Source organism: Brienomyrus brachyistius, chromosome 1, assembly GCF_023856365.1.
Source record: "Brienomyrus brachyistius isolate T26 chromosome 1, BBRACH_0.4, whole genome shotgun sequence".
NCBI classification, from domain to species: Eukaryota; Metazoa; Chordata; class Actinopteri; order Osteoglossiformes; family Mormyridae; genus Brienomyrus; species Brienomyrus brachyistius.
Window position 1 is genome coordinate 1,892,232 of NC_064533.1, and position 24,677 is coordinate 1,916,908.

The 24,677-nt window shown below is 43.1% G+C and overlaps 2 protein-coding genes and 1 long non-coding RNA gene across 3 annotated transcripts in view; 2 read left to right on the forward strand and 1 right to left on the reverse strand.

The window, feature by feature from the left end:
* Positions 1-23,986, reverse strand: part of LOC125747461 (uncharacterized) — a 35,795-nt gene extending 11,809 nt beyond the window's left edge. Inside the window, exons 1-2 of the long non-coding RNA XR_007399314.1 lie at positions 23,946-23,986; positions 10,365-10,435 (exon numbers count right to left, since the gene is read on the reverse strand). This is a non-coding gene — a long non-coding RNA (uncharacterized LOC125747461). The remainder of the gene's footprint in view (positions 1-10,364; positions 10,436-23,945) is intronic.
* On the forward strand, positions 7,913-10,553 carry LOC125747446 (hyaluronidase-5-like). Its single transcript, XM_049022693.1, has 3 exons — positions 7,913-8,854; positions 9,634-9,723; positions 10,218-10,553. Exons 1-3 carry the CDS (start codon positions 7,913-7,915, stop codon positions 10,551-10,553), a joined length of 1,368 nt encoding a protein of 455 aa, XP_048878650.1.
* On the forward strand, positions 18,465-24,063 carry LOC125747460 (hyaluronidase-5-like). The gene is made up of 3 exons (XM_049022734.1): positions 18,465-19,406; positions 23,387-23,476; positions 23,728-24,063. The coding sequence occupies exons 1-3, from the start codon at positions 18,465-18,467 to the stop codon at positions 24,061-24,063; spliced, it is 1,368 nt and encodes a 455-aa protein (XP_048878691.1).
* The last annotated feature ends 614 nt before the right edge of the window (positions 24,064-24,677 follow it).

Consider the following 24,677-nt stretch of genomic DNA (forward strand, 5'->3'; position numbering starts at 1 on the left):
CCCTCACAAAGAGCCCTTGGAGGGTGAAGAACTGGTTTGCCAGAGTCGTCATCTCCTCTGGCAGAGGCGAGGGGAGCGCCTCTAGGGTGACTGCCGCTGGAGGCGGGACTAGCAAGTCCCGTGAAGGGGAGACGGGCGTGGTCCTCTTCGGGACCCGGGGCACTTGAGGGATCGAATCCCTTACAGCCCTAAAACCTCCGCAATTGTCCAGTCTTTCGGGCTGGTAAAAATACTGGTCAAGGGGTGGTAACTGCTCCGGAGGGGTAGGCTCCAGCTCAGGGAACGAGAAGGGCTCGTCCTCCTCATCATCACTGGGAGCCCAGAGCATCGCCAGGGAGCAGGCTCCCAGATGGAGCGGTTCTGGATCGGAGCCCAGGACGAGCTCCTCTCTCTCGCCCTCCGCGAGAGGCCATGGGTTGGCGAGGGAGCAGGCGCCCAGAATGATCGGCTCCTCCGGGAGCTTCCTTCTCCTCTGCTTCCTCTTCTTCTTCGTGGGGTCTGTCATTCTGTCACGATCGTGGCAAGCAGAACGGCAAGGAGAGCGGCGATCGTGCGGGCAGGCGTGCACAGAACAAGCGAGACAGGCGAGATCGGGGCAGGACTACGGGCAGGAGACATGAAAGCACAGCTAACCACAATGACGGACGGGCGGAACAAGGTAAGACCAGGACTTAAATAAGACAAGACTAAGCAAAGCAATCAGACAAAGCTGGAAACAATCAGGGAAGCACACGTGGGTAATCAGGGGGCGTGGCACACACGAGGAGCCGACGAGCCGGGTATGACAACAGAAGCTGAGTAAAACTATATGCTAAAAGCTCAAATGGCCTAATTGTCGGTGTTTGTTATAGATCACCAAATGCCTAATGTAGCTGCAGAAGAAAGCAGAATGTTATATGACGATATCAGGATTATGAGTCATAAAAATGATGTGGTGGTTATGAACTTGAGATGGTGGAATTAGTACAGGATTGATTTTTTTACTAAGTTTGTTAATAGCCCTTTGAGGGGAGAATAACCAGGATAGGATTGGAAAATTAGAGGTTTTAGAAACACTGGATGGTAGTGATCATAGGATGGTTAAATTTGGGGTTAATTTTAATGTCCGATGAGCAAAGTCCAAAACAAAATTATATAATGTTAGGAAGGCTTACTTTAATAGTATGAGATTGAAACTAGAAACTGTAAACTGGATGGAGTTAAATAGCATGGGAATTTTTTAAAAGCTCAATGTTGCAAGTGGAAGAGGACTTCATACCTGTTTCCAACAAAACTAAATCAAGGAAACTACAACCAAGGTGGTTTACTAAGGAAATTAAGAATAAAATCAGGTGGAAAATGGCTCTCTTCCACAAATAGAAATTAACTAATGATTTAAAAGCTAAGCAGGAGTACCTAAGTCTACAGGTTGAGTTAAAAAACAACAGTAGACTCTCTAAGAGGAATGTCGAAAGAAAAATAGCATTGGAGGCTAAGGATGACAATACAAGTTTCTTCCAATATTTTAACTCCAAAAGAGCTTTGAAAGCTGAAATCACTAATCTGCAGGATAGTAAGGGCCTTATCATTGAAAATGAAATTGATATAGTAAATGAGTTTAATGATTATTTTACATGGGTGTTCACAGTAGAGAACATGAGTAACTTGCCACCTTTTAGTAGGAATACAGCGTCGTCTTTGACCAATATAGGTATAACTGAGGCCGATGTGGTACTAAGCCTAGCTAAGCTCAAAATAAATAAATCACAGGGCCCTGATGGCATCTTACCTATAGTTTTAAAACAGATGAGCGATATTCTTAGCCAACCTTTAACTTTAATATTCCAGAAATCGTTATCTGCAGGTGTGGTACCTTCTGATTGGAAGCATGCTAATATAATGCCCATAATCAAAAAAGGGGATAGAAGTAACCCAGCAAACTATAGGCCAATCAGTTTAACTAGCATTACTGGAAAGGTAATGGAAAGTATAATCCAAGTGAAAATCGTAGATTACCTGGATGCAAATAACATTCTGAGGGATACACAGCATAGATTTAGGAGAGGTAGATCCTGTTTAACTAATTTACGGGAAGCTACAAGAGATATTGATCACAAGAAGGCCTACGATGTAATCTACTTAGATTTCCAGAAGGCCTTTGATATTGTCACCCACAAATGGCTCTTGCTTAAGCTCAAAGCTGGAGTGATTTTAGGAACTGTAGCAGCTTGGATCAAAAACTAATTAAGAGACAGGAAGCAGCAAGTAGTTATTAGAGGCACAATGTCACAGGGGGCCTGCGTTCATAGTGGGGTACCGCAGGGTTCAATTTTAGGACCACTATTGTTCCTAATTTACATTAATGATATTGACACCAATACATACAGTAAACTAGTTAAATTTGCAGACGACACCAAGGTGGGTGGTGTAGCAGATACTGATCTAGCAGCGGAGAGGTTACAACGGGATCTGGATTTAATTAGCCACTGAGCTGATACCTGGCAAATGAAATTTAACATAGATAAATGTAAGGTAATCCATGCAGGGAGCAGAAATATAAAGTACAGATATTTTATGGGTTCCACTGAAATAAAGGTAGCTGATCACGAGAAAGATCTCGGTGTGTATGTTGATGCTTCCATGTCCCACTCTCGCCAGTGTGGGGAAGCAATAAAATAGGTCAATTGAATGTTGGGTTACATCTCTAGGTGTGTGGAGTTTAAGGCAAGGGAAGTGATGCTACGATTATACAATTCCTTGGTAAGACCCCACCTAGAAAATTGTGTGCAGGTTTGGTCATCATATCTTAAGAAGGATATTGTTGCCTTGGAAAAGGTGCAACGTACAGTGGGGCTATGAGAAAGATTCCTGGTCTTAGAGGCATGTCTTATGAGGAAAGGTTAGCTGAGCTGAATCTGTTCAACCTCGAGCAAAGGAGATTAAGGGGGGACATGATCCAGGTATATATGATTCTAACAGGTCTGGATACTGTTCAGCCAAATGGCTATTTCAGTATTAGTTTAAATACTACAACTCGTGGCCATAAGTGGAAATTAGCAGGAGAACATTGTAAACTGAATTTAAGCACAGCATTCAGTTAGAGTATGGAATAGTCTTCCTGCTAGTGTAGCACAAGCTAAAACCCTGGGTTTCTTTAAATCTGAGCTAGATAAGATTTTAACAACTCTATTAGTTAAGTTCTCCCCAAACAAGCTTGATGGGGTGAATGGCCTCCTCTTGTTTGTAAATTTCTTATGTTCAGACATAGTAACAAATATAGTAACATAGAGTAACTGCTTGAGTTAAAACATGAGTCACAATTCATTAATGATGAATTAATATGACATTAGTATGTAACCAAGACTTAGTTTGTGGTTAGTTAATAAATAATAGTGTAATACTATATTATTTATGCCTGGTCAAGTAAAGTGTTGCAAAAAAATTTGAGCCAATCACAGGGAACACACAATGAAATGCTACGGGGAATTGGAGGCACCAGATCATTTTTGGACTATGGGAAGCAAGTTGCAGAAAGACATATCCCTGGTTCTGACTGTACAAGACAGAACCATTACACATGCAGAAAGACACACGCTTTGTAAACATCACCACAGGGGGGTTTACAGGACATAATATAGCTGATCTTGCACCTTTGCATTGTATTTGCATAACGATGGGCTTCTCGAAAAAGGCCTGGCATGACTTTAAATGAAACACGTCACATTAGCTCTGCATTACCAGACAGTTGACTTCCTCTAAATTTGAAATCTGTTTCTGCACGGTGGATGTTACCAATACAAGCAGTAGACTCAGTTTGCTAGGCATATGAACAACAATTCAAACATACTTGCCTAGTTTATTTCTAAGTATTTTTACACTCAGATACACTGAACCTGTATGAGAAATGGTGAACGTAAATTAATACAGTAAAACCTCAGATTGCAAGCGTAATTCATTTCGCAAGCATGCTCAAATCAAAAGCACTCGTATATCAAAGCGAATTTTCCCATTAGAAATAATGGAAACACAGATGATTCGTTCCACAACCCAAAAACATTCATATAAAAATGATTAATGCAAAATAAAAATACATAAAACAAATTAACCTGCACTTTATCTTTGAAAAGACTCGTGGATGGTGTGTGGGAGATGAGAGAGTGGAGAAGAGGAGGGTTATTTTGTAGGACGACTTTCAGTATAACTAACAGAATCACTGCTATCTGTTGGCTCACTGGAATCTTTTTCTTTTTGTGCGACTTTAACAAGGAACCTATCCAATGACAGCTGGTTTTGCCTCCTGTACAACTTCACGGAAATGAGGGCATTGCATTGTCATTAAACAGATTCATCGCTTGCACTGCTACGCCCTTATTCAGGTGGTGCTTTTTTAGTAAACTTTGACTTTTTTTAGTAAACGTTGAACAAAAGGGCAGCCTGATGGCCAGCTTGGAAGTCGCCCAGTGGGACATCACTCAATATATGCTTTCAGAAACCTCCACTGGCCTGGCTGTCATTGACTGGAAAGCTTGGCGCCCCCTGTGGGACAGAAATTGGGACTCTAAGATTCTACCACAAATTGTCCATTGACTATGCCCGTCAGCTTGACCCGACACTTTAACCATCTCAAGCTGAGCCTGTATCCAAGGAGCAGTTCCAGACAGCTGTTAGAAACTTTATGGAGTACTCAATGAGTCTAGGGATTGATATGAGGCCCAATTACCTCTGGGGCTTCTATCTCTTCCCTGAGAGAACTGGTGCATTAACACATCTTGGTGCATTAACATCGGAGTTTACCGCATGCGGAATGCGGCTCAGGCAGTTACAGAATCAAATACCCGGGAATGCAAGGAGTTTAGTGAGGCCATGGAAAGTGCTTTCGGTCAACCTCAAAAAGGTTCTGGCAAACCGTCCAGAATATCAGGAATGGGAAGCAGCTCCTGTTTCCCACTGTTTACAGTAGGGAGGGGGTGCTGTTTATCTCACTTGGGGACATCACCCGGAGGTGGAAGGAATACTTTGAGGACCTCCTGAACCTTGCCTCAGATACATCTACAGTACGTGTACCACCTGCGAGACATCTGAGGGCACGGGGCCCAAGGGGGCTGGGATGGACTTTTCCATCACTGAGGCTGAGGTTGCTAGGGTGGTTAAAGAGCTCCTTGACGGCCGGGCCCCAGGAATGGATGAGATTCATCCAGAGTACCTGAAGGCTCTGGATGTTGTGGAGCTGTCATGGCTGGCACACCGTCTCAACAGGGCGTGGAGGTCAGGGACAGTACCGGTGGATTGGCAGGCCGGGGTAGTGGTCCCCTTATTTAAGAAAGGGGACCGTAGAGTGTGTTCCAACTACAGGGGAATCACACTTCTCAGCCTTCTTGGGAAAGTCTATTCCGGGGTACTGGAGAGGAGGGTGAGATGAATAGTCAAATCTAGGATTCAGGAGGAACAATGTGGTTTTTGTGGAACACTGGGACAGCTTTACACCTTTGTGAGGGTACCGGAGGGAGCCTGGGAATTTGATCATCCAGTCTACATGTTTTTTATGGACTTGGAGAAGGTTTATGACTGAATTCCCCAAGGTGCTCTGTGGGGGGTGTTTCAGGAGAATGGGGTTCAGGGCCCACTTCTATGGATAATTCGGTCCTTATATCAACGGAGCAGAAGCCTGGTCTGCATTGGCGCTAATAAGTCGGACGTGTTCCCAGTGCGTGTTGGGCTCTGCTAGGGCTGCCCTTTGTCACCGCTCCTGTTTGTAATATTTATGGACAGGATTTCTAGGCATAGCCAGGGTTTTGAGGGTGTCCAGTTTGGTGACATCAGGATTGCTTTGCTTCTTTTTGCGGATGACATGGTCCTGTTGGCTTCATCTGCTGGGGACCTCCAGAGTGCTCTAGGGCAGTTCTCAGCTGAGTGCAAAGTGGCGGGGATGAGGATTAGCATCTCCAAGTCTGAGACCACAGTTCTCAGCTAGAAATGGGTGGATTGCCCTCTTAAGGTCAGGGAGGAGGTACTGCCTCAAGTGAAGGAGTTTAAGTATCTTGGGGTCTTGTTCACGAGTGAGGGTAGAAGAGATCGAGAGCTGGACAGACAGATCGGAGCGGTGTCTGCAGTTTTGCAGGCAATTAACTGGTTCATCATGGCCAAAAACAAACAGCCTGAAAGCAAGGCTCTCGATCTATTGGTCCATCTTCATTCCTACCCTCGCCTATGGTCATGAGCTGTGGGTAGTGACCGAAAGAATGAGATTGCAGATACAGGCGACCGATATGAGGTTTCTTCGCAGGGTGTCTGGGGTCTCCCTTAGAGATAGGGTGAGAAGTTCGGATATTTGGCAGAATCTCAGAGTAGAACCGTTGCTTCTCCACTTAGAAAGGAGCCATTTGAGGTGGTTTGTACACCTGGCGTGAATGTCTCCAGGGCGTTTACCAGGAGAGGTTTTGTGCATGGGGTGGCTGTAGGGGCCTCGGGTTCAGTGCTCTGGGGGGGCACTATGAACTTTGAAGACAAGGTTAATGACATACCATGAATCTCAAACATTTTCATTCACTCTTTCAAATATAATTCCGGAACATGTAAAAGAATGAAGTAAAACAGGCTGTTTTGAAATTCCTAGACTGTTACATAACACTCTTAACCACACCCCAAAAAGTTAATATATGACATAGCACTCTCATGGTCAATGAACAAGCATTGTTCAAGAGTTGTGCAGTTATTGTTAAGAACGAAGTCAAGGACAACATTGAAAATGTCATCAGGCATGGTACCCTTTACCCATTATGATGAGATAATATGTATACCATGTGACAGAAAATTATCAGTTACTTATGTTGAATGAATGAATCAATGCTACATTTATATGTACATTTTAACATTTTACAATCTACACACGATATATGTTTATGCAAATTTTTTCCAACAAAAGTTACAAAAGGCTAAGCTAAAGTTTGCTAAACTTCAAGCAAACGGTGCGATTCACTATGCACAGAAAAATAAAGTATCAAAGTGCCAATGGTTTCCAGAAGTTGACATGACTCATGAGCAGCGTAGCATGTAGGGATGTGCATATCATTAATTTTTTAAGTAAACGTGTGCACAAGTCTCGCGAACACTGTGTGATGATACTGCCATACAGTAGATGCCATACATTGAAAATTGATGTCTTTTCCTTCACTTAGTACTCTATTGTAACTTGCAACACTGGGTCATACGGGTTGCAGTGCTAAACCCAGACCAACCTCCAGGCCAGGGGCCCAAAAAGACGACGTATTAGGAGAAACCCAGATGCATGGTAACTCTATCCAGGGATCATTCATGATCTCCAAAAGTCGGGAGATGAGTTTCACATCTCACCTAAACTGTGGCACCAGTGTCCCCATCACTGCACTGGGACCCACAGAGACCACAGGATGGGCTAACCTGCCATCCACACCAACACCTCTGCCAGTAGCAACCCAGCTATCTTACTTGGTCTCCTATCCAAGTTCTAGCCTGGCCTAAAGCTACGTAGCTGCAGATGGATTACCATGGAGTTTAAACAGAAGGTGGGTATGGCCGCTTTGCATGGTATTACGTTAATCTAGTATAATACCACCCTTTGTATGTTAGGCTTTGTATACTCCTACAGTAATCTATTATAATAGCACTTATTAGGGGTGTGGTCTAGTGATTCCCTGTATGACACTTGTTGTGATACTATTGGCTCTGCAGCAGGAGTGTGGCTTCCTATAAAACTGGAAATGCACATTGTCAATAGTACACTGAAGACATTACACTGAAACGAGTCTGTGTGGAGACATTGCGTAATAAAACTGCATTAGGCAAAGTGCAACCTCTTCTTTTGTTACTTGAGTTATTCTTTTTACGGTCCAGCACTCTGATAAAATCATTAGTAGTGAAGCCCGTTCTTCTATATTTCATTCATACAGGAGCTGCCATGGATTTGACCATCTGGATGAAGGGATCCAGTCCTCTCCTGCTGCCCCTTCTTCTCTTATCTTTAGTGGGCAGCATTCATGCCGCGCTCCCCTATCCTCCTACCGCCACCCCACTGTTTGAGGGATACCCTTACGGCATCATATGGAACATGCCAACTCCTGTTTGCAAGCAGAACAACATCCCGCTGGACACCTCGCCGTTCCAGGCCGTTACCACCCCAGAGGCTGTTCCTGATCAGTTCCTCTTCCTCTTCTACAACAACCGCCTGGGCTTGTACCCATTTGTGGATGAGGCAACCAAGAAGGAGATCAATGGAGGCATCCCACAGAAGGGCAACCTGAAGGCCAGCTTGGAAGTCACCAATGGGAACATCACTCAAAATATACCTTCAGGAACCTCCACTGGTCTGGCTGTCATTGACTGGGAGGCCTGGCGCCCCGTATGGGACACAAACTGGGACTCTAAGACCGTCTACCAAACATTGTCTATTGACTATGCCCGTCAGCTTGACCCCTCACTTTCCCCATCTCAAGCTGAGCCTGTGGCCAAGGAGCAGTTCCAGACAGCTGCTAGAAACTTCATGGAGGACACAATGAGTCTAGGGATCAGTATGAGGCCCAGTTACCACTGGGGCTTCTATCTCTTCCCTGAATGCTATAACTATGGTTGGGATGGCCCTAACTACACAGGAGAGTGTCCCACAGATGCACAGACCAGAAACGACCAGCTCCTGTGGCTGTGGCAGACGAGCACGGCCCTCTACCCATCCGTCTACCTAGCGACCAGTCTGGCCAACACCCACAATGCCGCACTGTACGTCCGCAACCAAGTTCATGAGGCCATGAGGGTGGCCAGCCAGCCTAAACACCCCTTCAATGTCCCCATCTACGTCTACACCCGTCCTGTCTTTACTGACCAAACCAGCAAATTCTTAAGTGTGGTGAGTACATCAGGCTAGGCATGAAACGGTTACTGGCTTCACAGTAAACCACACTTTCAATTCTTAATTATCCTTTAGGCAGTGCTTGATTAGTACACTTTGAAAAACTCACGTTAAATACTGTCCAGCATCAACCAAAGCCAGTGACAGTCTCTCAGACGCAGGCACGCACACAAAACATGCAGTGTGGGTTTGTTTGTGTCAGTGAAAACATGGCAGAAGCAGTGACCGCGTTCTGGAGATTTTTAATGCACATTGAATATGGTTTTCATATGTTTACATGAGGCAACATCTACGATTTGACTTGTTTATGCAAGCAAAAAAGTGCATCGTGCTGCTCATTTTGTCACTTTAAATATAAAACTTAGTGATATGATTTCAGTTTGTGTCTCGGTACTTTTTAATAAAAACAATAATAATGATAATGGATACTTTATGAATCGTTGTGGGGAAATTCTCTTTGCTCCTCCCCCAACCTGCTCTCTGAAGGTGAAGCTGGCTGTAAAGGTGGCACCCATAGCAGTACCCAGGGTTTTATTCAAGGACCTGCTAATATGCTGAGGCTGGGCTTGAACCGGCGACCTTCTGACCACAAGCCCACTGAGCCACATGCTCTTTCATCTCTAATCAGACTCTGGATCATCTCACTCTTATATAGAAGATATGATCAAGCTCCACTGTGCTGGCTTCGCTTCAGACCTTCATATTCTCATTTAAGTCATCAAGGTACGGAGCCCAGAGCTTCTGTCTCACTGCTCTGTGTCTGTTCTCGTCTCCAGGAGGACCTGGTCCACACTCTGGGTGAGAATGCAGCTGTGGGGGCCTCGGGTTCGGTGCTCTGGGGGGCCAGTGCAGATTTTCATGACAAGGTATGAAACACAAACACTCTTGGTCACATGCTGCAGGCCGAAACAGAGCACGGCTGAAAGAGATCACTATGTTCACAATGTTCATAACGACTGCAATTCTGTGACAATCAAGTAACATAAAACTGCAGTAAAACAGTGAAGGAAATGAAGTATCTGTGTTATAATAATGCCAAAGTCGTCCTTCATATCTCAGGAGATCATTTCTTCACACTCAGTCAGAGATTAGCCGTCTATATTACCTGTCACCATGCACTTTATTGGAGCTATGAGACACATATCTGGTCTTCTCTTATTACCAGGATAACCTTACCGTTCCTTATTTAATACATATTAATTATAATTTAACTTTGTCTAACTGCCTTCAGTACTCTTATGGCGGAGCTGACCACCTTGCATTTCTTACAGTTGGACTGTATACCTTGCATGTGATAAATAATACCCTTGTATCCTTGAATGAACACTATATGTCACACAAACATGTTCCATCCTTTTAGGCGTCATGTGAGGCCTTATCCTCCTACCTGACCTCCACCCTGAACCCCTACATCGCCAATGTGACGGCAGCTTCCAGGCTCTGCAGCGAGTCACTCTGCCAGGGTAACGGGCGCTGCATCCGGAAGGACTACAACTCTGACGTCTACCTGCACCTGAATCCTGCCAGCTTCTCTGTCCGAAAATCCAACGGGAAGTACGTGGCGGTGGGCATTCCCACCTTCTCTGACCTCACCTACTTCTCCGATTACTTCACCTGCCAGTGCTACGCTGGGCTGAGCTGCTCGCCCCGGATAGCGAGCAAGCTCCCCAACACACCCATGGTCATTCCTGTGTAACACAGCCCTTCAGTATGCTGTAGACTCACCATGCTTTAATAATGTTTCATCATCTTGCTGATTCATTTGCTGTTTTCTGATGCATTTATTTCTCCTTTGCAAATAAATTTCAGTCATGCTTTGTTGAGTTCAAACATCATCACTCTGCATCATGGAATTTCGAGGAAGTACTATTCTACCCGGCACAGTGATAGCAATAAGCCTTCTATGATTAAAACCAATTTTGTCTTTAATATTGCAAAGAATTTAAGTGTCTGAAATCGCAAACTTGTTTGCTATGTAGCAAAAAGACATGCATATGAAAAACTACGTTAATGACCGTACTGGGGAAACAGATTTGAATGCGGAGTAAATACACAAGACTGAAGGCAGGAAACGTAGAACAGCTGGTGAACGTAGGGATTCCACACGGGGTTAATGAGGGGGCGTGGCACACATAAGGATCGTATGAGCAGGTCATGACACAAACAACCCGCCTATATCTTAGCTCCAAACAGAAAAATAACTAAATCCGAACCTCAGAATTGGCAGGTGAAACCTTCTATATTTGTGTTGATGCAAATTAGCATGACAGAGTGCTCCTTCTTCAACACGATTGGTTACCATATAGTATGTCCAAATTTGACCTCCAATCATCTTACTGAGTACATTCAAACATTACATGATTGATTAATCACCTACTGTTCTATTGTTACATGCTGTTTCTTCTGACAGTGGCTATACAGTTGTACCTGAGATTTCCTATAATGACAGTAAATGTCAGTAAACTATCACAGACCAGATGATAGCAGGAATCTCCCCTCCCAGCTGCTTTTCTGCTGTTCACCGTTATCATGACATCCTTCCCTCACAAGCCTGACAGATGCACCCCCTCTTCCTAATTAGGACCATTCCTCGATAGAAAAGGAATCCCACAATGCAACATCCTCTTCTTGCCTAAGGCCGAAGACAAAACAACATTCTCACAATCCGCCCAACCCCATAACCTTTCATTATTCTCACGCATAATCAACATCTATAGTCATGTGCCACATAACATTTTGGTTAACAATGGGCTGCATTTACAACAGCGGTGAAAAATTCCTACAGTATCTCCTATTGACATCATAGTGCAAACGCATTATTCAGGTTTGTGGCGTAAACAAGCCGTAAAAAAGTGTAAAAGTTTAGTGCATACAATTATGTATAGTACATAATACTTGATAATGATTAAACAACCAAGTTACTGGTTTATGTATATACTACAGTATATGCTGTACTTTTTATCGTTATGTTAGTGTACTCTTTCTACTTTACCACATGTAGCTGTAATACTCCCACTCCTACGTAGGCACAATATTAGCTAAGTCATAACTTTTTTTTTAGCATTGGAACAACAACACCGTAATTTTTTGCATCTCAGTCAACATGCAATTTTTATCATGAACTACAGTATAAACAGCAAGCTGAGGAACTTAGAGATGTCTTGTTTGCAAATAATTTGGACTTTTGGTTTTCTTTGTTTTTAATTAGATAGGACTACATATTTGTTTAGCTAACCAAAAGGAGACGACAGGCAGTAAGAAGCCTCATCTCACTGTCAGTATCACAGTAAATGTTCTTTACTACTCCTGTGTTAAACTGGGGTACTTTTTGAAAAGCATAGTTGTAAGGTTCCAGGTATGTAAGTTGCTAAAAGGACTTACCTTCTTAATGTACTGGTCATAAATAACCTTACATCAATGGCTGTCAGTATATATATTTTTCCTTGCCTGGTGCACTTCTGGAAACTGTACACATGTCTCTCTAGAGTGATAATATATGTTGCAGGTGTGCAGGTTCATTGAGCTTGAAAGTGCTGGTGTATGTTAAATTTGAGGGGGTAGTTAAGACTGTTCTGTAACAGCGCAGGATTTTTGAATCAGCCTGTTTTACCACCTTCTTTGTCAAATATGGGATTTATATTTGAAAGAGGGAACATCAGTGTTTCAGAATGACGTATCAGTTCCATGTACAAAACTCTCCTCATTCAGCTGTGTCTGAGGTAAAGTCACCTTTAAGGAACCTTAAAGTATAAAATAATCAGTTACATGAGGAGACTCCAATATGTATTTTTTTGATAGTTTTTAACAGTAACTTTCCTGGGGTTCAAGCTACAGTATGTCATTTGTACATATCCAGGTCAGGTAATGCGTGAGATGGTGACCGCAGCATGTCCAAGTGCATTCATGTTGTTCTCATGCTTACATACTGTAAAGTGCATACAACATTAATGGCCAAGTAGTAGGCTTCTAACAATATTTAGTATGTACTGTGCGATATCTGATAGTGGAAACACGCAAAGACTTTCACACACTATAGTGACAAAAATCATGATTGGGAATTACATTAGGGAATAAAGACAAATCACTAACAGATGGGCAAAGTCCATAACTGCAGAGTTCTAATCTTCCTCTGACTTTAACTCGAGCACAAAAATTAGCTTCATGGAATGGGGTTTCATGGCGAGTGGCTGCATACAAGCCTCACATCACCAAGCATGATGCCAAGTGTTGGTTGGAGTGGTGTAAAGCAGTCCACCACTAGACTCTGGAGCTTTGGAAGCGTATTCTGTTGTATGACAAATCACCGCACTGTGCCAACTGTAAAGTTTGCTGGAGCAGGGATAATGGTCTCAGGCTGTTTTTCAGGAGTTAGGCTAGGCCCCTTAGTAACAGTGAAGGAAACCTCTAATGCTTCAACATACCAAGACATTTTGAAGAATTCTATGCTTCCAACTGCCTGGGAGCAGTTTGGGGAAGGCCCTTTCCTGTTCCAGCATGTCTGTGGCCCAGTGCACAAAGTAAGACCCATAAAGACATGGTTTGGTCTGGAAAAACTAGTCTTGCCCACACAGAGCCCTGACCTCAACCCCATTGAACAACTTTGGGGTAAACTAGAATGGAGGCTGTGAGTCAGGCCTTCACATCCAACATCAGTGTCTGACTTCACAAATGCTCTTCTGGATGAATTGGCAAAAATTCCCGCAAACACACTCCAAAATCCTGTGGACAGCCTTCCCAGGAGACTGATAGCTGTTATAGCTGCAAAGGGGAAACCAACAATATATTGATGCCTATGGATTTAGGGACGTCATAACAGACGGGCGTAATGGTCAGGTGTCCCAAAACGTTCATCCATTTTTTCTCGGTCTGTGTGAGTACTTGTCCGTCCTTGTTAATAGACAGCACGAGTGTCATCGATAGCTGTGGGTGTTGCGTGAGCAACGTTTCTCTCCACGTACCTTTGCTAAAACACCCGCGAGGTAATATTATCCATAACTTTGGTAATATTAACTCGGAAAAGGACAGTTGTTCCTGAGCTTTGCTTGGTCACCAGGCGGGGCTGGGTGGACATTTTCCACTTTTTTTCCAGCTCCGGCAGTAACCTGCTTTGAGGGTCTTTTGTGGTTTTTCAGCCTCCCTAGAGCAACTTCTCTTTAATTTAGTTAAACATGGTTCAGCAGGAAGTTAGGGTTAGGATTAGGTAATTTCTCATTTGGTTATTTCTAAGAAAGTTCATTTCTAAGGTTGTTATCTCTGACCCTATCGGATACTTTTTCCATTTTAACGCAAGTCTTTAGTGTTTTATTGTACAGTACTTGGCACTTTACTATATTAACTATACGTTAATTAAATCAAGTCAAAGTTAAGTACGCTATATAAATATACTTGTCTGGGAGTAAAAGACGGAGTCATACTGAGCTAGTTAATTATGGGGCCAGTGTTGTGTTTGCAAGATGTTTGCCCTTCTGGATGTTTGCGTCCAGTCGGACTTCATCTGCGAGCGATGAAAGTTAGTGGACTCACTCATGGTCAAGGTTTGGGACCTCGAGGAGCAACTGGCTCTCATCCAGCACAACAATGAGTTAAAGAAGAGAGTTAATACGCCGTTTAGGGAGACGGTGTGTACGTCACAAGGGGGGAGGGGGGAGAATGATGAACAGGTAGCTCGAGAGAGCTGGGTGAACGTAGGTCGTAAACGTAGAACAGGGCGTACACAGTTCACAGAGACGGAATCACCTGATTTAGATGGTGTTGCAGTGTATGTAAAAGTGAACTTGCAGGCAAGTGAGCTCACTGATAAAAATAAAAGCACAGAAGCTGAGTAAAACTATATGCTAAAAGCTCAAATGGCCTAATTGTCAGTGTTTGTTATAGATCACCTAATGCCTAATGTAGCTGCAGAAGAAAGCAGAATGTTATATGACGATATCAGGATTATGAGTCATAAAAATGATGTGGTGGTTATGGGTGATTTTAATTTACCTGGGATACAGTGGGACACAGTCTCTGGCTCTTCTGTAAATGAACTTGAGATGGTGGAATTAGTACAGGATTGTTTTTTTACTCAGTTTGTTAATAGCCCTACGAGGGGAGAATAACCAGGATAGGATTGGAAAATTAGAGGTTTTAGAAACACTGGATGGTAGTGATCATAGGATGGTTAAATTTGAGGTTAATTTTAACGTCCGATGAGCAAAGTCCAAAACAAAATTATACAATGTTAGGAAGGCTTACTTTAATAGTATGAGATTGAAACTAGAAACTGTAAACTGCATGGAGTTCAATAGCATGGGAATTTTTTAAAAGCTCAATGTTGCAAGTGCAAGAGGACTTCATACCTGTTTCCAGCAAAACTAAATCAAGGAAACTACAACCAAGGTGGTTTACTAAGGAAATTAAGAATAAAGTCAGGTGGAAAAGGGCTCTCTTCCACAAATAGAAATTAACTAATGATTTAAAAACTAAGCAGGAGTACCTAAGTCTACAGGTTGAGTTAAAAAACAACAGTAGACTCTCTAAGAGGAATGTCAAAAGAAAAATAGCATTGGAGGCTAATGATGACAATAAAAGTTTCTTCCAATATTTTAACTCCAAAAGAGCTTTGAAAGCTGAAATCACTAATCTGCAGGATAGTAAGGGCCTTATAATTGAAAATGAAATTGATATAGTAAATGAGTTTAATGATTATGTTACACGGGTGTTCACAGTAGAGAACATGAGTAACTTGCCACCTTTTAGTAGGAATACAGCGTCATCTTTGACCAATATAGGTATAACTGAGGCCGATGTGGTACTAAGCCTAGCTAAGCTCAAAATAAATAAATCACAGGGCCCTGATGGCATCTTACCTATAGTTTTAAAACAGATGAGCGATATTCTTAGCCAACCTTTAACTTTAATATTCCAGAAATCTTTATCTGCAGGTGTGGTACCTTCTGATTGGAAGCATGCTAATATAATGCCCATATTCAAAAAAGGGGATAGAAGCAACCCAGCAAACTATAGGCCAATCAGTTTAACTAGCATTACTGGAAAGGTAATGGAAAGTATAATCCAAGTGAAAATCGTAGATTTCCTGGATGCAAATAACATTCTGAGGGATACACAGCATAGATTTAGGAGAGGTAGATCCTGTTTAACTAATTTACGGGAAGCTACAAGAGATATTGATCACAAGAAGGCCTACGATGTAATCTACTTAGATTTCCAGAAGGCCTTTGATATTGTCACCCACAAATGGCTCTTGCTTAAGCTCAAAGCTGGAGTGATTTTAGGAACTGTAGCAGCTTGGATGAAAAACTATTTAAGAGACAAGAAACAGCAAGTAGTTATTAGAGGCACAATGTCACAGGGGGGCTGCGTTCATAGTGGGGTACCGCAGGGTTCAATTTTAGGACCACTATTGTTCCTAATTTACATTAATGATATTGACACCAATACATATTGTAAACTAGTTAAATTTGCAGACGACACCAAGGTGGGTGGTGTAGCAAATACTGATCTAGCAGCGGAGAGGTTACAACGGGATCTGGATTTAATTAGCATTGTATTTGCATAACGATGCATTGTATTTGCATAACGATGGGCTTCTCGAAAAAGGCCTGGCATGACTTTAAATGAAACACGTCACATTAGCTCTGCATTACCAGACAGTTGACTTCCTCTCAATTTGAAATCTGTTTCTGCATGGTGGATGTTATCAATACAAGCAGTAGACTCAGTTTGCTAGGCAATAATATGAACAACAATTCAAACATACTTGCCTAGTTTATTTCTAAGTATTTTTACACTCAGATACACTGAACCTGTATGAGAAATGGTGAATGTAAATTAATACAGTAAAACCTCAGATTGCAAGCGTAATTCATTTCGGAAGCGTGCTCGTAGTCCAAAGCACTCGTATATCAAAGCGAATTTTCCCATTAGAAATAATGGAAACACAGATGATTCGTTCCACAACCCAAAAACATTCATATAAAAATGATTAATGCAAAATATAAAGTAAAAATACATAAAACAAATTAACCTGCACTTTATCTTTGAAAAGACTCGTGGATGGTGTGTGGGAGATGAGAGAGTGGAGAAGAGGAGGGTTATTTTGTAGGACGACTTTCAGTATAACTAACAGAATCACTGCTATCTGTTGGCTCACTGGAATCTTTTTCTTTTTGTGCGACTTTAACAAAGAACCTATCCAATGACAGCTGGTTTTGCCTCCTGTACGACTTCGCGGAAATGAGGGCATTGCATTGTCATTAAACAGATTCATCGCTTGCACTGCTATGCCCTTATTCCGGTGGTGCTTTTTTAGTAAACTTTGACTTTTTTTAGTAAACGTTGAACAGAAGGGCAGCCTGATGGCCAGCTTAGAAGTCGCCCAGTGGGACATCACTCAATATATGCTTTCAGAAACCTCCACTGGCCTGGCTGTCATTGACTGGAAAGCTTGGCGCCCTCTGTGGGACAGAAATTGGGACTCTAAGATTCTACCGCAAATTGTCCATTGACTATGCCCGTCAGCTTGACCCGACACTTTAACCATCTCAAGCTGAGCCTGTAGCCAAGGAGCAGTTCCAGACAGCTGTTAGAAACTTCATGGAGTACTCAATGAGTCTAGGGATTGATATGAGGCCCAATTACCTCTGGGGCTTCTATCTCTTCCCTGAGAGAACTGGTGGCCCCCCATCCTGAGTTGTTCCCTGCCTCCTGCCCATTGCTTCCGAGATAGGCTCCGGACCTCCCGCGACCCAGTAGGATAAGCGGTTTGGAGAATGGATGGACGGATGGATGGATGGTATAGATATTACCAGTAACTTATGTTGAATAAATGAATGAAGTAGTACTCCACTTAGTACTCCATTGTAACTTGCAACACTGGGTCATACGGGTTGCAGTGCTAAACCCAGACCAACCTCCAGGACAGGGGCCCAAAAAGAGGACGTATCAGGAGAAACCCAGATGCATGGTAACTCTATCCAGGGATCATTCATGATCTCCAAAAGTCGGGACCTCAGTTTCACATCTCACCTAAACTGTGGCACCAGTGTCCCCATCACGGCACTGGGACCCACAGAGACCACAGGATGGGCTAACCTGCCATCCACACCAACACCTCCGCCAGCAGCAACCCAGCTATCTTACTTGGTCTCCCATCCAAGTTCTAGCCTGGCCTAAAGCTACGTAGCTGCAGATGGATTACCAAGTTTGAACAAAAGGTGGGTATGGCTGCTTTGCATAGTGTTACGTTAATCTAGTATAATACCACCCTTTGTATGTTAGGCTTTGTATACTCCTACAGTAATCTAGTATAATAGCACTTATTAGGGGTGTGGTCTAGTGATGCCCTGTATGACACTTGTTGTGATACCATTGGCTCTGCAGCAGGAGTGTGGCTTCTTATAAAACTGCAAATGCACATTGTCAATAGTACACTGAAGGCATTACACTGAAACGAGTCTGTGTGGAGACATTGAGAAATAAAACTGCATTAGGCAAAGTGCAACCTCTTCTTTTGTTACTTGAGTTATTCTTTTTACGGTCCAGCACTTTGATAAAATCATTAGGAGTGAAGCCCGTTCTTCTATATTTCATTCATACAGGAGCTGCCATGGATTTGACCATCTGGATGAAGGGATCCAGTCCTCTCCTGCTGCCCCTTCTTCTGTTATCTTTAGTGGGCAGCATTCATGCCGAGCTCCCCTATCCTCCTACCGCCACCCCACTGTTTGAGGGATACCCTTACGGCGTCATATGGAACATGCCAACTCCTGTTTGCAAGAAGAACAACATCCCGCTGGACACCTCGCCATTCCAGGCCGTTACCACCCCAGAGGCTGTTCCTGACCAGTTCCTCTTCCTGTTCTACACCAGCCGCCTGGGGTTGTACCCATTTGTGGATGAGGCCACCAAGAAGGAGATCAATGGAGGCATCCCACAGAAGGGCAACCTGAAGGCCAGCTTGGAAGTCGCCAATTGGAACATCACTCAAAATATACATTCAAGAACATCCACTGGTCTGGCTGTCATTGACTGGGAGGCCTGGCGCCCCATCTGGGATACAAACTGGGACTCTAAGACCATCTACCGCACATTGTCCATTGACTATGCCCGACAACTTGACCCCTCACTTTCCCCATCTCAAGCTGAGTCTGTGGCCAAGGAGCAGTTCCAGACAGCTGCTAGAAACTTCATGAAGGACACAATGAGTCTAGGGATCAGTATGAGGCCCAGTTACCTCTGGGGCTTCTATCTCTTCCCTGAATGCTATAACTATGGTTGGGATGGCCCTAACTACACAGGAGAGTGTCCCACAAATGCACAGACCAGAAACGACCAGCTCCTGTGGCTGTGGCAGACGAGCACGGCCCTCTACCCATCCGTCTACCTAGCGACCAGTCTGGCCAACACCCACAAGGCCGCTCTGTACGTCCGCAACCAAGTTCATGAGGCCATGAGGGTGGCCAGCCAGCCTAAGCACCCCTTCAATGTCCCCATCTACGTCTACACCCGTCCTGTCTTTACTGACCAAACCAGCAAATTCTTAAGTGTGGTGAGTACATCAGGCTAGGCATGAAACGGTTACTGGCTTCACAGTAAACCACGCTTTCAATTCTTAATTATCCTTTAGACAGTGCTTGATTAGTACACTTTGAAAAACTCACGTTAAATACTGTCCAGCATCAACCAAAGCCAGTGGCAGTCTCTCAGACGCAGGCACGCACACACAACATGCAGTGTGGGTTTGTTTTGTGTCAGTGAAAACATGGCAGAAGCAGTGACCGCGTTCTGGAGATTTTTAATGCACATTAAATATGGTTTTCATATGTTTACATGAGGCATTATTTACGATTTGACTTTAATGTTTATGCAAGCAAAAAGTGTATCGTGCTGCTCATTTTGTCATTTTAAATATAAAACTTAGTGATATGATTTCAGTTTGTGTCTCGGTACTTTTTTTAAATAAGAACATAAGAACATAAGAACATAAGAACTATACAAACGAGAGGAGGCCATTCGGCCCATCAAGCTCGCTTGGGGAGAACTAAACTAATAGCTCAGAGTCGTTAAAATCTTATCTAGCTCTGATTTAAAGGAACCCAAGGATTCAGCTTGCACTACATTATCAGGAAGGCTATTCCATACTCTGACTACACGCTGCGTAAAGAAGTGCTTCCTTAAATCCAGCTTGAAATGTTCTCCCGCTAATTTCCACCTATGGCCACGAGTTCGTGTATTTAAACTAATGCTGAAGTAACTATTTGGTTGAACAGCATCCAAACCTGTTAGAATCTTATATACCTGGATCATGTCCCCCCTCAATCTCCTTTGCTTGAGACTGAACAGATTTAGCTCAAGTAACCGTTCCTCGTATGACATTCCTCTAAGACCAGGAATCATTTTTGTGGCCCTACGCTGCACCTTTTCTAAGGCCACAATGTCCTTTTTAAGATATGGTGACCAAACCTGCACACAATATTCTAGGTGAGGTCTCACCAAGGAATTGTATAATCTTAGCATTACCTCCCTTGACTTAAACTCCACACACCTGGAGATATACCCCAACATCCTATTGGCCTTTTTTATTGCTTCCCCACACTGGCGAGAATGGGACATGGAAGCATCAACATACACACCAAGGTCTTTCTCATGATCAGCTACCTTTATTTCAGTGACACCCATGAAATACCTGTACTTTATATTTCTGCTCCCTAGATGGAGTACCTTACATTTATCGACGTTAAATTTCATCTGCCAGGTATCGGCCCAGTCACTAATTAAATCAAGATCCCGCTGTAGCTGCTGAGCCACTAATTCAGTATCTGCTACACCACCCACCTTGGTGTCATCTGCAAATTTCACCAGTTTACTGTATATATTGGTATCCATATCATTTATGTAAATTAGGAACAATAGTGGTCCTAAAATCGAACCCTGCGGTACCCCACTATGAACGCAAGCCCACTGTGACATTGTGCCTCTTATAACTACTCGCTGTTTCCTATCTGTTAACCAGTTATCAATCCAGGTCGCTACGGTACCTAAAATACCAGTCGCTTTGAGTTTAAGTAGGAGCCTCTTGTGGGGGACAACATCAAAAGCCTTTTGGAAATCTAAGTAGATGACATCATAGGCCTTCTTATCATCAACTTCCTGAGTAGCTTCCTCAAAAAACTCCAACAGATTTGTTAAACAGGATCTACCTCTTCTAAATCCATGCTGGCTATCCCGCAAAATGTTATTGGAGTCCAGGTAATCTATCATTTTCTCTTTGATTATAGCCTCCATAACTTTACCAGTTATACAAGTTAGACTGATTGGCCTATAGTTAGACAAATTACTTCTATCCCCTTTTTTGAAAATAGGCGTTATGAAGGCGTGCTTCCAATCAGAAGGTACCACACCTTCAGATAAGGATTTTTGAAACAGTAAAGTTAAGGGTCGGCAAATAATATCCCTCATCTCTTTTAACACTATAGGTAAGATGCCATCAGGGCCCTGTGATTTATTTATTTTGAGCTTAGCTAGGCTTTGCAAAACATCTGCTTCAGTTATATATATATTAGCTATAGACAATGCTGGATAGGTAATAACTGGTAAATTACTAAGGTCCTCAACAGTGAATACCCGTGCAAAACTATCATTGAACTCATTTGCTATATCAATGTCGTTTACTATTATAAGACCCTTACTATCCTGCAGATTAGTAATTTCAGGTTTTAGAGCTCTTTTAGAGTTAAAATACTGGAAGAAACTTTTAACGTCATCCTTAGCTTCCAATGCAACCATCCTTTCGACATTTCTTTTAGCTCGTCTAATATCATTTTTTAACTCAGCCTGTAGACTTAGATATTCCTGCTTAATTCTGTCATCATCAGTTAATTTCCATTGCTGGAACAAAGCCCTTTTCCTCCTTACTTTATGCTTTATATCCCTAGTAAACCACCTAGGTTGCAATTTCCTAGATTTATTCTTGCTGGAAACAGGTATGAAGTCCTCTTGCACTTGCAATAATGTGCTTTTAAAAAATTCCCAGGCCTCTTCAACAGTTTTGTTATTTAACTGCATCCAGTTCACAGTTTCTAGTTTTAGTCTCATACACTTAAAGTCAGCCTTCCTAACATTATATATTTTTGATTTGGACTTAGCTCTTCGAACACTAAACTTAACCTCAAATTTGACCATGTTATGATCGCTACTGTCAAGTGGTTCTAAAACGTCTAATTTACCAATCCTGTCCTGGTTATTAGAGAGAACAAGATCAAGAATGGCATCTCCCCTGGTAGGGGTGTTAACAAACTGAGTAAAAAAACAATCCTGTACTAATTCCACCATCTCCAGTTCATTTTCTGAAGAGCCAGTGACAATGTCCCACTGCATTCCTGGTAGATTAAAATCACCCATAACTACCACATCATTTTTATTGCTCATAGTCCTAATCTCACTGTATAACAATCTGCTTTCCTCAGCAGCTATATTAGGTGTTCTGTAACAAACACCGACAATTAGGCTATTTGAGTTTTTAGCATCTAATTTTACCCATATTGCTTCCGTAGTTTTATTTATATCAGTAAGTTCCCTTGCCTGCAAGTTTTCCTTTACATATACTGCAACACCACCTCCCTTTTTCCCTATACGATCCTTACGGAACAATGTGTAACCATCCATATTATATTCTTGTCCATCCTTTTCACTCAACCACGTTTCAGTTATTCCTATAATATCATAAGAGTCCGATGAGATAAAAGCCTCTAAATCATGAATTTTATTCCTAATACTTCTGGCGTTTAAATACAGACAACAAAGGGTAGGCCTATTACGGTGCCCACTTACAATATGATTATTTGGGGCTTTCCGTTTCCCCCCACTGACATAGTTACTAACTTCCCTGCCCCCCCAGTCCCTAGTTTAAACATTCCTCAACGACTCTACACATACGCCTCCCCAATACACTGGTTCCCCTCTGGTTCAGGTGCAACCCATCCGGCTTGAACAGGTCCCACCTGTTCCAGAAGGTCCTCCAATGCCCCATAAACCTAAACCCCTCTTTCCTACACCATCCTTTTAGCCACGCATTTAATTTCCTTATCTCAGCTAACTTAGCCTGACTTGCACGTGGCACGGGGAGTATTAAACAATAATATAAGTATATAAGTATAAAAACAATAATAATGATAATGGACACTTTATGAATCGCTGTGGGGAAATTCTCTTTGCTCCTCCCCCAACCTGCTCTCTGAAGGTGAAGCTGGCTGTAAAGGTGGCACCCATAGCAGTACCCAGGGTTTTACTCAAGGACCTGCTAATGTGCTGAGGCTGGGCTCGAACCGGCGACCTTCCGACCACAAGCCCACTGAGCCACATGCTCTTTCATCTCTAATCAGACTCTGGATCATCTCACTCTTATATAGAGGATATGATCAAGCTCCACTGTGCTGGCTTTGCTTCAGACCTTCGTATTCTCATTTAAGTCATCAAGGTACGGAGCCCAGAGCTTCTGTCTCACTGCTCTGTGTCTGTTCTCATCTCCAGGAGGACCTGGTCCACACTCTGGGTGAGAATGCGGCTGTGGGGGCCTCAGGTTCGGTGCTCTGGGGGGCCAGTGCAGATTTTCATGACAAGGTATGAAACACAAACACTCTTGGTCACATGCTGCAGGCCGAAACAGAGCACGGCTGAAAGAGATCACTATGTTCACAATGTTCATAACGACTGCAATTCTGTGACAATCAAGTAACACAAAACTGCAGTAAAACAGTGAAGGAAATGAAGTATCTGTGTTATAATAATGCCAAAGTCGTCCTTCATGTCTCAGGAGATCATTTCTTCATACTCAAACACAGATCACCTTTCTATATGTTCCATCCTTGTAGGCGTCATGTGAGGCCTTATCCTCATACCTGACCTCCACCCTGAACCCCTACATCGCCAATGTGACGGCAGCTTCCAGGCTCTGCAGCGAGTCACTCTGCCAGGGTAACGGGCGCTGCATCCGGAAGGACTACAACTCTGACGTCTACTTGCACCTGAATCCTGCCAGCTTCTCTGTCCGAAAATCCAACGAGAAGTACGTGGCGGTGGGCATTCCCACCCTCTCTGACCTCACCTACTTCTCCGATCACTTCACCTGCCAGTGCTACGCTGGGCTGAGCTGCTCGCCCCGGATAGCGAGCAAGCTCCCCAACACCCCCATGGTCATTCCTGTGTAACACAGCCCTTCAGTATGCTGTAGACTCACCATGCTTTAATAATGTTTCATCATCTTGCTGAATCATTTGCTGTTTTCTGATGCATTTATTTCTCCTTTGCAAATAAATTTCAGTCGTGCTTTGTTGAGTTCAAACATCATCACTCTGCATCATGGAATTTCGAGGAAGTACTATTCTACCCGGCACAGTGATAGCAATAAGCCTTCTATGATTAAAACCGATTTTGTCTTTAATATTGCAAAGAATTTGGGTGTCTGAAATCGCATGCTTGTTTGCTATGTAGCAAAAAGACATGCATATAAAAAACTACGTTAATGAACGTACTGGGGAAACAGATTTGAATGCGGAGTAAATATACAAGACTGAAGGCAGGAAACGTAGAACAGCTGGTGAACGTAGGGATTCCACACGGGGTTAATGAGGGGGCGTGGCACACATGAGGATCGTACGAGCAGGTTATGACACAAACAACCCGCCTATATCTTAGCTCCAAGCAGAAAAATAACTAAATCCATCCATCCATCCATCCATCATCTCCCGCTTAATCCGGAGTCGGGTCGCGGGGGCAGCAGCCTCAGCAGGGAGACCCAGACTTCCCTCTCCCCGGCCACTTC

What these genes read in the sequence shown, in the direction of transcription:
- LOC125747446 (XM_049022693.1), top strand. Translation starts at nt 7,913, where the DNA reads ATGGATTTGACCATCTGGATGAAGGGATCCAGTCCTCTCCTGCTGCCC. An exon ending in CCAGCAAATTCTTAAGTGTG is followed by an intron (nt 8,855 to 9,633) that starts GTGAGTACATCA and finishes TCTCGTCTCCAG; the next exon opens with GAGGACCTGGTCCACACTCT. An exon ending in GTGCAGATTTTCATGACAAG is followed by an intron (nt 9,724 to 10,217) that starts GTATGAAACACA and finishes CCATCCTTTTAG; the next exon opens with GCGTCATGTGAGGCCTTATC.
- LOC125747460 (XM_049022734.1), top strand. Translation starts at nt 18,465, where the DNA reads ATGGATTTGACCATCTGGATGAAGGGATCCAGTCCTCTCCTGCTGCCC. An exon ending in CCAGCAAATTCTTAAGTGTG is followed by an intron (nt 19,407 to 23,386) that starts GTGAGTACATCA and finishes TCTCATCTCCAG; the next exon opens with GAGGACCTGGTCCACACTCT. An exon ending in GTGCAGATTTTCATGACAAG is followed by an intron (nt 23,477 to 23,727) that starts GTATGAAACACA and finishes CCATCCTTGTAG; the next exon opens with GCGTCATGTGAGGCCTTATC.